Below are 12,531 nucleotides of genomic sequence, written 5' to 3' on the forward strand. Positions count from 1 at the left end.
CTATTATCATTATTATTATTATGTGTGAGTGTATGCACTTAGTTGTCTGTGTGTATGTATGTGAATGTGTGTCTCACACACACACAAACACACATACACACAAACACACAAACACACACACACACAAACACACACACACACAAACACACACACAAACACACACACACACACACACACACACACACACACACACAAGTACATGCAAATAAACACACTCACTTGCACATGCGTACACACACATACAATTTTTTAAATATTATATGTGGGTGTACGCATGTGATTGTGTGAGTGGGTGTGTGTACGTGGGTGTGTGTGTGAATATGTGTTTGTGTATGCATGTATATGTGTGGGTACATGTGTGTGGATGTCTGTGTGTGTAAGGAAAGGGATGATCAATTACAGCAGAGCACAAGAAATGATAAATATATATTACAGTATGTGTTTGTTTGTGTAATATGCATGAGTGTGCCCACAGAGTTTTTTCAATAGAAAGGCAAAAAAACACATCAAGTAGCGGTGTTCTTCATAAATATTGTATTCCAAACGTTTTTGTAGATTCAAAATATATTTCATCAGAGTGTAAAATTAAACTAGTCCTTACAGCAGGGATACAAAAAACAATATCATAACAAGCACTTGAAATCATAGAATTTCCTGAACAAAGGAATACAAACACTAGATATCTATCACAGTTTTGTGGAGACATTTTGTTAAATCGAAAGCCATATTCTTCACAATCATATTTTTCAGCTAAATGCATCATAAACCTGATGCTGTCGAATACATAGACTTAAGTATCTAACCTGAATACAACAATAGAGTGCGAGTGAAATTTGTGAGCCAGTTATTATTAGAAAGGTGGTCAGGTGGTTTAGTGGCACTGGGAAAAATATTGTGAGAGTTCTCCCAATATCTTAAAATGTCTTTTTTATGACTTTGTGACTACAATGTTAGCATTCTTTCCATGTTTTTTTTAATTGGCCTAACTTATCATTCTGTCTATCATTCTTACCCTGTGTGCACACATTCAAAAGAAAACAAATTCATAGTGAGCTAAAAATGTAAAGAAGAAGCCATTGAAGATCAAAGTACACTGTTCTTACGACTTCAGCCTTTGACTCAATGGCTATTGCAGATAAAGCCTGTACCAATGGCAAACTCCTTCATTACCAATATTCTTAATTAATAGAGCATCATACTGCATAAGGTGAGGGCACCAAAAAAAATGATAGAAGATTTGGAACAAGATAAGAATAGTAGTTCCGCATCACAAAAATTTGTTAACATAGTCAAGTAACAAAGATACCAAAATGCAAGATTTATAACAGAAGGTTGTTTGTATATATGTGAGTTTACGAAAAAGAACATTGGCAACAACTGTGGATAGACTGAACAAAAAAAAACAAGCGCACAAAAAGAAGAAACAGAGGGCCTACTAGGCCATCCAGACAACTACATGAGAGGGAAAGTAAGACTAAAAAAAGGTATCCGCCCAGTGTCTAAAAGTAAAAGGCAGAGAGTGTGTTCAAAAAGAAAAACCTCATTCCAAAGTTAGAAAGAACATTCCAAAGCTAAAGCAAAGGGTAATTGTTTATATCAATATCACATTTGATTGTTTTGATCACATTCTGCTCTTCTCAAGACTTCTCACCCATTGTCCCACCCTCAGCCCATTCTCTACCAAATCCCAATCTTTTCAGAACACACCTTTCTTTTGCCCTTCCTAACCTTACGACCTGTGCACAATATTGGGATGAATTTTTCACAAAGAAAGAAGGAGGTTATTTAACTAAAAGAAAAGAAAAACTTGCAACTATTTCCCATAATAGCCAAAGCTATTTACCACAGAAGTGATGTACGACTTTGAAAAAAAATTATTTCTTAACACTGATCTTTTACGCAAGGAAAATTGTTCTCAGCAAAATAAGAAACCTAGATTACATCCAGTAAGAAGACAATACGGGGAGAAGCAAACAGATAACATGGATTCATTTGTTGTAGCCTCTTGTTATAACTAATAACTAAATACAAAGGAGCACAGCAGGCATGACAGCTTGAATGACTGATCTCAAAATTTGTTTTATGAAATAGCTTTTGAAATGGCTTTCAAGTTTTTACTTAGTAAGGACTAGTTTTAGCTCTTTTTTTGTGTTTCTGTTCAAGCAAATCATGCTGCTATGTTCCCATTATGTAGGCAACGTGGCCACTCACATAAGTCTCTCTCTCTCTCTCTCTCATACACACACACACCTATACACACACATACTCATTTACAAACAAATAATCATACATTCATGCCATCGAAAACAACTGAAAGAATGAAACCATGAATCTGTTGCTTTCTATCCCTTTGAAGTGGGAAAGAATCTTTTCATAAAATCCTTCCATTTGGGTGCACATTATTTTCTTTGGTATACAAAGTACATGTACTTTAAGAAATTACTCGTCTCAGTAAAACTGAGTAATATTGATGTTGGCTTTCATAATTATAAAAACAATAGCATTAAAAAATAGGGCATTTTCGATAGAATAAGAAAATGGACACCAAACCTACTTTTTTTGGAAATTCCAGTAAAAACTATGACACAATGTCAAAACATTTCTTTCATTCTGTGGCCCTTCTGAATTTTCATTAAAATCCCTGTCCAAGAATCTGATGCTGAAAATCACAATATGATAAAATAACTAATATTCATTCAATCCTGGAAAAGATGTTGACAGCTCAAACTTTCGGGGCGTACTGCTCCACTCGCTCCAACAAAGCATCAGAATAGCCAGGGGAGTAGTATCTGAAAGAAAACAGACAAAATAAAATTAATTAGTTTTGTAAGTTATTGGAATAACACTCTATCAGGGAACTGTCTTGCAGCTTATACATTTATCAAGCACCTTATACAAAATTAGTATGGGAGTTTGTGAGAGCACGCACATTTGAAGAAGAACAAAGAAATACAAGCATGCGCACACACACACACACAACACACACACACACACACAAACACACAAACACGCACACACACACACACACAAACACACACACACACACATACACCAATACATATGCACATTCACAAAAAGAGTTGCATATAAGTACATACAATCTTGTATTTGTTCACAATCTATCTTTTAGCCTTTGCTACCCAGTTCAATTGTTTCTCATTCAAGAAATCATTAGTCAATAGTGTTTATTCGTGGCTTTAAAAAAAGTTATAAACATTTCTATATTTTAAAGCTTAGTTTCATTTAAAATTTGATAAGAAAGACACCAGATTTTATTAAATATCATTTGTACACATAACATAACAATATCAAAAGCACAACGAGACAAAAGCTCTTAGGACATAAGTTTTAGGCTAATGATCTCAAAGCTCAGGCCAAAATCTTGAAGAACTTCTATCATTAGAATGCAAGCCAACAAAAAACTGACCAAAAGTTGACTGGAGAGACGAGGTGAAAGCTTGAACAGCTAACACTATACAGGAAAGGAGCAAAGCCCTGAAGCAACAAAAAAAGATCAGAACAAAACATTATGCAACACAAATGAAAGAAGGGTGGCCAGAGAGGAAGTATCCATAGCATGTGTACTCACTTGACAATTTCTTCTGGATAGCAATTGTTGATTGTGTTGATGTATTCTGCGAGTGCTGAGCCAGGTTCTGCCTTGATCTCTTGAATCTTCTTCAAGCCGCCACTCGTAACAAACAATCTGCGTGCTTTTGAGTCGTGTGGGAGCACTTTGCTGAACTGTCCGACCACGTGCTTGAGGATATTGGGTGGAGCATCGTGCAGAAGGGGTTCCAGGGCTGGTAGGTGAACACATTTCTGCAGGATGTTTTTGAGTGCTTTTTTGCTCTGTGGAGGCAAACAGGAAAATAAGAGCATATCATAAAGATTCAACTTCACAAAGTCCATTGGTTCAAAATAGAGTTATTTTAGATCAAGAAAAGCATACTGACAAAGTTGCTTTGACTGAGTCGGAGATGGAAAAAAAAGTGATGGATACGTAGAGGAATTAAAAAGAAATATCAGTGGCATTCTCAAACAAGGTAACTAAATGCAACAAACTTTTTTTCAGGATATGCTTATATGTTTACACTCATAAAAAATAAAAAGACATTTGGTAGGTAACCAGTACACGTGCATAATAATTTCATGATCAATGACAGTATCCCTATCTTCCTCTATCGAAGTTTCCGGGTAACATACAGAGACGTGCACACATAGTAAACATGCACACAGTGAAACACATACATAACAAATAGATTTTCAGGTCCCGATTTATTTTTTTCATGTATATTCTTTATATTTAAAACATGTACAAAGAGAAATTTGTATACAACAGAAAGATTATCACATCCCTCTGATTTCACTATGTACGTGTTTGACTGTACTTACCTTTGTCTGGAGATCTTCAGAAACATCTGCCCGGAGGTAACATTGCAGCAACTTTGGAAGAACATTCGCCACAGCGACCGCCTTTGCATGCTCGGGAGTGTGTCTGCCAATCTGTCCAAGTGCCCAAGCAGCAGCTGCCTGGATGTGATCTTCATGCTCTTCTGACAGTGCAATGGCCAGCTGCACCACACCCTGAGCAAGAAAAAAAAAACCATACAAAGTTGAATTACTATTAGAATGGTCTGCCATAAGTTCATACAAACTGAACAGAGACTTTAATTAATCAAACTTGAGAAATACCAAGTATTCTCTAAAGATTACTAACACAACACGAGCTTTAAGTAACCCATGATCAACAGACAACTGTAGTCTTTTGGATTCTGTAATATGTTTTTTGTGGTTTTTTCGCAAACAACAGACTTCAAAAATACAGACCAAACAAAATCAACAGCAGTAATCAAAGAAACAGTTAGAACCATTAAAGACCACTTCGACCGTTCATGTCACGCGCAAGAAGAAAAAGAACAAAGGAGTAAGTATGAATAGATATAAAAAATAAATATAGTTTCTATTGGTACATACCTTTGATACAATCACTGCCATTGCTAGATTTTCTGAATGTGCGGCAACATAACCCAACATCATGATTCCAGGAAGCCTGACATTGCCCTTTGATTCACCAACATAGTCCACAACAGCTGCAACTCCTCCTGCATTCACGATCAACTGGGCGAGCTGAAAAATAACAACGGATTGTTAAGGCATCATTTGGAGAAAAAAAAGGAAAGAAAAGGAAAAAAAAAAACAAGGAATAAGAATCACACAACTCCTAGATCAGAAACCTTCAAATTCTCTTAAAAATTTGAAGTGTCTGTCATAATAAGTAATTACGATATAATATGCAAAAACCTGATAAAAAGTAAACTTAACAGTTTACCATCTAACAGAACCTATTTAACAAAAATAAAGCCTCCTAATTTAAAACAATATACATGTCTCCAACTGGTATCAACTAAAGAGTATTAACAGTGACTGTACGGTAAAGGGCGCTCACCTCAGGAGTGTGTTTTGCAATTTCTCGAATGAGAGTAGCCACATTTTTCTTGACATACTCATCAGGGTCTTTCAAGCATGTCAGTACAGCAGGGAAGATTTCAGCCTCCACCACCATCTCTGCCAGATCCACAGAGTGCTTAGCAATCTGGCTGAGAGCTGAGAACACTTGTCGCTGATGGCAGAAACAGGAAGCAGATGAATTTAGAAATATATTCAGACAAATTTTTTTTTAAATGTTATAAAGTATTCAATATAATAACATTTATATCTTTGATGCACTTTTCCCCTCCAGAGTCCACCCCCTCCCCCCACCCGATGTTCTTTTCCTTCCTTGCACCCTTACACATAAAAAAAACACAAAAAACTATTGATACTCCAGTTGTAATGTACACTTTCTGTATGTACATGCGCGCACACTCACACACTACAAACACATTCACATACACACACACAGACACACACAAACACACACCACAAACACAAACACACACTCAGACTTAATCAACTTTCATTTGTTTAAATTTAAGCAACGTTATGGTCTTTGCCAACCTAGACTCGATGCTTACCTTCAGTTTTGCATCTGGATTGAGGATCATCTGAGCCAAGTGTGCAATGGCACCAGCATCAACAACAGTCTGGGCCAGTTCAGGAGAGTGCTTGCAAATGTCACTCAAGGCTGACGCAGCAATGCGCTTGAGAGACATCTCTGGCTCTTGAATGCAAAGCACCAACAAAGGAACAGCCCCGGCATCCACTACAGCCTGTGCCAATTCTGAAATTGAGTAAACAAAACATTGAATGATTCCTGTGTTCTCACCCGTTGTCAATTTAAAAAAAAAAAAAATCTAGTAACAGGTACATAATATTCTGTCTGTAGTCTGAAACAGAAAATGGTAAAAGCAGAGTACGTATCCAATAGTTATTTAAACATATCTTTCGTCAGGTAATAAAAAAGACTAAAAGCGGTATATAAATCTCTCAAAAGTAACTAGTATGGCTGCAAAGTACAAGACCACTTTTATTCTAGCAAATATCATTTCTAGCACATTGTCAGCACAGTGAAGACGATGTTATAAGACAATGTATTTCATCTTCATCTTGACAGTAATGTTCACAAAGCAGGTGTGTACATATGGGCAATGCACAGTCTTGGCATCTTGTCCTTGCAAGACTGATACTTTTTGTCAAAGTCAAAACAAAACATCAGCTGAAAAAAGCTTGTTTTTGATAGCAATTACCAGTCAGGAATCTCTCTATATTGCAAGCTATTCCTTCTTTTACCTCCTACCCTACATTGATTGCTCTCATTTTACCCATCATTTTTGTAGTGTTTCAGTACCACGAACAACACATTCATTCAAAGTTACTAGATTTGTAAAAGTACCGAAACTGCCATTCAATTGCTGATAATATCCCTGTACTATGTACTTGGGTGAGAAAAAAAGGTTTTGTGTATGACTATATACGTATGTGGAGACATGAGAGAAATAATCATCTTCAACAAGTCTGAAATTAGTCTTTATAAATACGCAAATATGCCTACCTGCATTGTGTCTAGCAATGTATCCCAATGCCCATGCAGCAGATTCCTTCACTCCTGGGTCAAACTCCTCAAGACAGATCACCAACGCATCAAGAGCCCCACAGTCTACCACGGACTGAGCCAGTTGAGGGGAGTGCTTGGCCACAGCACGGAGAACGAAGGCAGCCGCTTTCTTGTAGAATCTCTGAGGACAAAAATATTATAGGACTACATGCAATGTCAAAAAACGCAATTTCATGATGATAGTGAGACAAAGATAAATGAATAAAAAATTGGTTCAAAAGTTTCAGGCATGTTGCTCTCAATTTTGACCATAAGTGTTCATTGTTAGTTAGACCATATCATATTTCTTTATCACTTTACACACTTCAAATTAAATTTGAATGGTGACACTTTGGGAGTTTCAAAACATGGGGGAGGGAGAGGGAGGGAGAGGAAGGGAGTGGGAGGGGCGGAAGGGGTATACTTAATCCATCAAAGACAAGTTTTCAATGTTTACACAGGAGGCTATAAAATATACTAGCGAGCAAAAGAAACGCAAAAAAAAAAAACAATCTTGGCCATAACTAAAATAACCATCTATAGTAGAAGACTGAAGTTTACACCTTCGATAGTATGTCATAGCCTCTTTGGAAATCAAAAGTCAGCCGTCTTGTTTGTCACTGGCAACTAGAGTTATTGCTCCTTAATTGAAGCATGGAAAAAGTCACGTGGTGCCTCCGAAACACGGTCTAAATAAGTGAAGAAAGGGAGAAAAATATTCACCTGAGCTCGGCTATAAAAGCCGGGGCGAAAAATCGTTTCGGTCGTTTCGCCTGCATTTGCAACGAAAATGCCACGTTTTAGGGCTATGCAGCAAGAAAGAGGAATAGGTTGTTTGGAGGGTGGAGAAAGGCCAATTGTAGTCGCCAATCATTTTGGTGCTCACATCTAGACTATCCACAGACCGATAAGCCGTTTTTTCAGCTCACGAATTCTACGGCGGCTCGAAAAAGGTCAGGCCGACCCAGAGTGACCAATGAACGTGCATGTAAACACATTGTTTAGATGTATCGTTTAAATCGACTTCAGACAACTACAAGAACATCAGATTTGATAAGGGGTACCCATAGAAGAGCCAGAATTCGACACACAGTGAACTGACGATTGCAAGAGATAGGCTGTAGATGCCGTCGACCTTACCATGGTACAGTCTTGACTGCACAACATCAACAAGAGCATCTCAACTGGGCCTAGCACCATGTCAACAGCCGTCTGAGAGACTGATCCTCGGTTCTTATTTTTGGACAAATGCCTGTTCTCCATAGAAACAACAAACAGGGGCCTCATAGTTTATCAAGATGGAGACGAACGTCATCGTGACAGCTGTTTCATAAAAAAGAATCACTGGGGAGGATATCACGTCATGATCTTGGGTAGATTCATGAGGAACCACAGAGTAGGACCAATGATCTTCCAAAATCAAGGCCAAGGTCGAGGTCATGGTATCAATGCTGCCCGCTGCATAGCAGGAGTTCTTAGGCCCCTCAACCCACGCAAAATTTTAAATTCCGGTTCCAGCAAAATAAATTAAAAGCTTGTGCGCACTCTTCCTGTGTTACACAGGATTTCCTCCAACACCATGGCATCACTCTGCAGCCTCACCTTGCCCTTAGCATGGATTTAAACCCAATTAAGAATTTTTGGGAAGAATTAAACGACGACTCAAGGGAAGACAACCAAAGCTGAGAATCACGCAGGAACTGGATGTGGTCATCTAGAAGATATGGAAGCAGATCCCCCAACGTTTTACTAACAACCAAGTGGCTTCCTTGTACAGGAGATGCACTGCAGTTATCTGATCTAAAGGTAGCTATAACCACTACTGAGCATTTTGAAGCATTAACCGGAAGTTGAAAATGTATTCCGTTAAAATTTAATATTCACATTGATGCCCCGCGTACCCTTTCATAATGCCAGAAAACAGTTTGTGTTTAAATTCCTGCGTTTTTAAAAAAATGGAAAACGAAGATGATCACAATTGCAAAGGTAAACAGGATTTTGCTTTTCTTTTGCTCACTAGTATATATGGATATAAAGAGAAGGAAGTATACTGTTGAAAAAAACTTACATTTTGTTCTGCCAGTGAGTAAACTAGCTGTGGCAAGATATCACCACGGACAACGGCCTCAGCAAGATCATCATTGTAGTTTGCCAGCCTTCCAAGTGCTAGGGCTGCAGTCTGCTGGATTGTTGGCACAATATCCAGAAGAAGCGGCCGCAAGAGAGACATGACACCTGCATTTTGAAGTGTTTCAATGTTCTGTGGCCTTGATGCTAGCTCTGCCACTGTCTGGACAAACTGTGTCCGAGACTTTTGATACTGCTCAAAAACTGAAAAGGAGAAAGAAATTAATTCAGGTTCACTGTAGAGAAGTGGAACTGTACAAGTGCACGATTCATTTAACTCCTTTTTCAGTGACATATTACACATATGAAAATGAAACAAAAACAGATGTTTGGCAGTTGTTGATTCCTTTCAAATGCGTTACAGTCAAACCTGTCCACTGTCCAAGAAAGAATCACAAGGAAGAAAGAAAAAAATTCCTTCTCAGACATATACATTTTGAGGCATCAAGGTGAATTCAGGCACTCGGCAAAATAAAGAAATCGAAGAAATCAGCATTTTTCGACAAGTTTGCTAATCTTTATTGAATTTTTGTATTTTGGCTCAACACTTTTTACGTTCATTCAAAAACACATATTACTATGTGTGAATTTTGCTAAAAACCATCCTGACCATCATTCATGTCAAGATTTCAAGTTTTTTGGCTTGGCTTGTCATCAGTGTTTCATTGATATTTCATCTTCTACTAAGTTTTGAATACAGAGAATGACATCCCTTGAAAGGTTATCGTTTTAGTTATGAGATCATATCTATATTTTAGACTATTGGACAGACTGGGCAGGTTCTACAACACAAAAACAAAAGGAGGAGTGTTGTTTTTCTTACACACATCGTGTGAGACCCAACGTGTTGACTCGGAATGCATGTCTCAGTTCTTTACACTTGTTTACATCGTAACAGTTTGTTCTGCCCGAGTCTTGGCTATGGATAAAACCATTTCTATATTTGTCTTTCTACTGATATGTAGTTTGATGAGAAGCTCGAGCTTTGTAACCGAAAGTTGTCTTTCTCACACACATCGAGCAAGACAGCCAAGGCATAGAGTCAGAGCGCTTGTTCAGTATTAGTTCTTTTTAAATTTATTTACATTGTTATGACGGTTCTATGCAGGTCTTGTCAGTGGATGACCTCATCTCATCATTTATCTTTCTACTGGTATAAGTTTTACTGATCTGTCTCTTATAATAAGCGAACAATCGTTGATTAACTCTTGTCCTGCGTCTGTGCTGAGATGCGAATCTTATCAGCAACTGATTACGTCGGACGTTCCGGGCAGGCCGCCGGAGTCACTCAGTGTGTACTGTTGGTGTACAGCGCGGGTGCCGGGAAACGTGTGTTTTCGCCATCAATACCGTGGGAGTGTGTTAATCGATGATGAAAATAATACTCTATCTTTCATAGCTTTCTATTTATAAAGTATTACAAACACATGAATAACCCCCTCTCACAAGCTGATAAGACATTACGAGTAGTTACGCCCATTTGAATAGGCTTTCTAGATGCTCTTGTTGTTATGAATGACCTGAGGTTCGAAAGGGGATGTATTGCACTCAAATTGTTCTTTGTACCAGAACATGGTATTCAAAACTATCAAACAAGCTTATTTCTTATCAGGTAGTATCATTTCGTACAAAATCAAGCTCATTTGAAAGGTTTTGTATAGAAAAATGGAAGTCTTGTTTCCTGACTATCCTTTCAAGCTCCTCATGTCTAAGAGGTTCAATTTCTTCTATAATTTCATTGGATGAACATCTAGAGCTACCAACTTGGCGTGCTTTGAATGAGACGTATGCCTCGATTACGAACCAAAGCAGGCGGTTTTAGAAGAAGGCCACAAATGCACACAAACTCAAGAAGACTGACGCACACACACTTGACCTGCGTGAATGGGAATCCGATTCGGGACCCGAATTTCACATAAGATGATGAGCGGTGCGCGTGTGCTGAGCCAGGGGCTAGACTGACTTGGGACCAGAACGAACGCGAGGTGCCGAAATAGGCTTATCGGGAGACATAAACCCGGCCTCCACAGGACGAGCGCTAAAGATTGTGATCTACAGCGTCTTGCACAAGGTAGAAATTTCCTCAGCATGTCGGGTGTACAAATGGTTAGCAGCCATGAGAGGTTAAACAGTAATCATGACTGTTTATATTTATCAGAGCTATGCAAAAATAGAATTTAAAAACCTCAGGGGAAAATACATAACAAACACATACATATATTGAATATATGAATGTGCGCGTGCACACGCACACACATACAAACACACACACATCCACACCCACACAGACACATACATACACACATGAACAGGTACACACAAACGTAAAGAAAAATTACAAGATGATATCACATTCCTGGAAGCATGAATATATAGGCCTATATAAAACCATCGACCAGCTATAAAAAGAGATCTGACTCATCAGCTCGTCTGTCAACATGTTTTTTTCCTGAAGGACTGTCAAAAAACTATTTGAATAGCCATGGTCATGATGGAGATAACAAGATATATAAATTAATTCTCATCCTGTGGTAGGCCTCTTTCTGTAGGCCTAACTAGTAAGGCAAGTCGTTGCTAAGACAAAAAATACCAGTTTACACCGTTCTGCCCAGCAAATGTTTATTAGAAGAGATCACTGTGCAAAATTAGCTGAAAGTTCGTCCCGAAAGTTCAGTATTGTAAACACGAATTTCCACTGTTAGTGCTTGACTTTATGAGAGCCTTCCAGTTTAGTCTGGCAGCCTTGAGCCTATGACTTACTAAAACTAGATCTAGATATCTAGCCTTACCAGTGCGAGTGGTTAGCCGACCAACAATTTAATTGCTGGGGCACGTCTTCATTTTCATTCCTGGTTCCTCACTCTGCAAAAGAACAAATATTAACAAACCTTGTAGAACTTGTCTGCTCATGATGTCGGTTTGTGAAAACCACACCTCAAATTGTGTGACGATATGTGTCTGCTTCGCCTGGTTTACTGTTGATCCTCCACAGCCGAACGCCTTGGTGTTCGTTGCTAAGCGCAAATAGCAACAGCGACCAAATGTAGTTTCGCAGTAAAAGCGGCCCGGTTCCGTGCAAATAAAAATTCTTCTCAGTTTATTTTTGTTCTATTTTGATTGTATTTTTAGATCAATATTGTATTTATTGTTCAATTTAAACCGTTTATGCTGTAAAACTGCTGTAATGTCCTATGTTTTTTTATTGCACTATGTTAGAAATTACGACCTTGAATTTTTCTTCCCCAATTGAAATTTGCTCATGAAAAAAAAAAACATTCCATTATTTCACAACCTAGTTCACAATAATAATTTGGAGTTAACAACATTCTAAAATAATTCTTGTTAATGTATTTTGTCTTTTTTTAAAA

At 38.1% G+C, this 12,531-nt stretch overlaps 1 protein-coding gene across 1 annotated transcript; it reads right to left on the reverse strand.

Annotated features, from left to right (window-relative positions):
* Positions 1-511: 511 nt before the first annotated feature.
* Positions 512-12,210, reverse strand: LOC101845323 (sperm-associated antigen 6). The gene is made up of 9 exons (XM_005098035.3): positions 12,052-12,210; positions 9,105-9,367; positions 6,995-7,178; positions 6,018-6,223; positions 5,450-5,623; positions 4,978-5,130; positions 4,396-4,587; positions 3,590-3,852; positions 512-2,789 (listed from the first exon to the last, which is right to left on the reverse strand). Exons 1-9 carry the CDS (start codon positions 12,071-12,073, stop codon positions 2,723-2,725), a joined length of 1,524 nt encoding a protein of 507 aa, XP_005098092.1. The 5' UTR covers positions 12,074-12,210; the 3' UTR covers positions 512-2,722.
* Positions 12,211-12,531: the final 321 nt, after the last annotated feature.

The sequence above is a fragment of the Aplysia californica genome, unplaced genomic scaffold (genome assembly GCF_000002075.1).
Source record: "Aplysia californica isolate F4 #8 unplaced genomic scaffold, AplCal3.0 scaffold00171, whole genome shotgun sequence".
Classification (NCBI taxonomy): Eukaryota; Metazoa; Mollusca; class Gastropoda; order Aplysiida; family Aplysiidae; genus Aplysia; species Aplysia californica.

Bases quoted from the DNA above. Each gene is read 5' to 3' on its own strand.
- LOC101845323 (XM_005098035.3), bottom strand. From the start codon at position 12,073: ATGAGCAGACAAGTTCTACAAG. The intron at 7,179-9,104 runs GTAAGTTTTTTT...TTTTGTCCTCAG, and splicing joins ACTCACTGGCAGAACAAAAT to AGATTCTACAAGAAAGCGGC. The intron at 6,224-6,994 runs GTAGGCATATTT...ACTCAATTTCAG, and splicing joins CATTGCTAGACACAATGCAG to AATTGGCACAGGCTGTAGTG.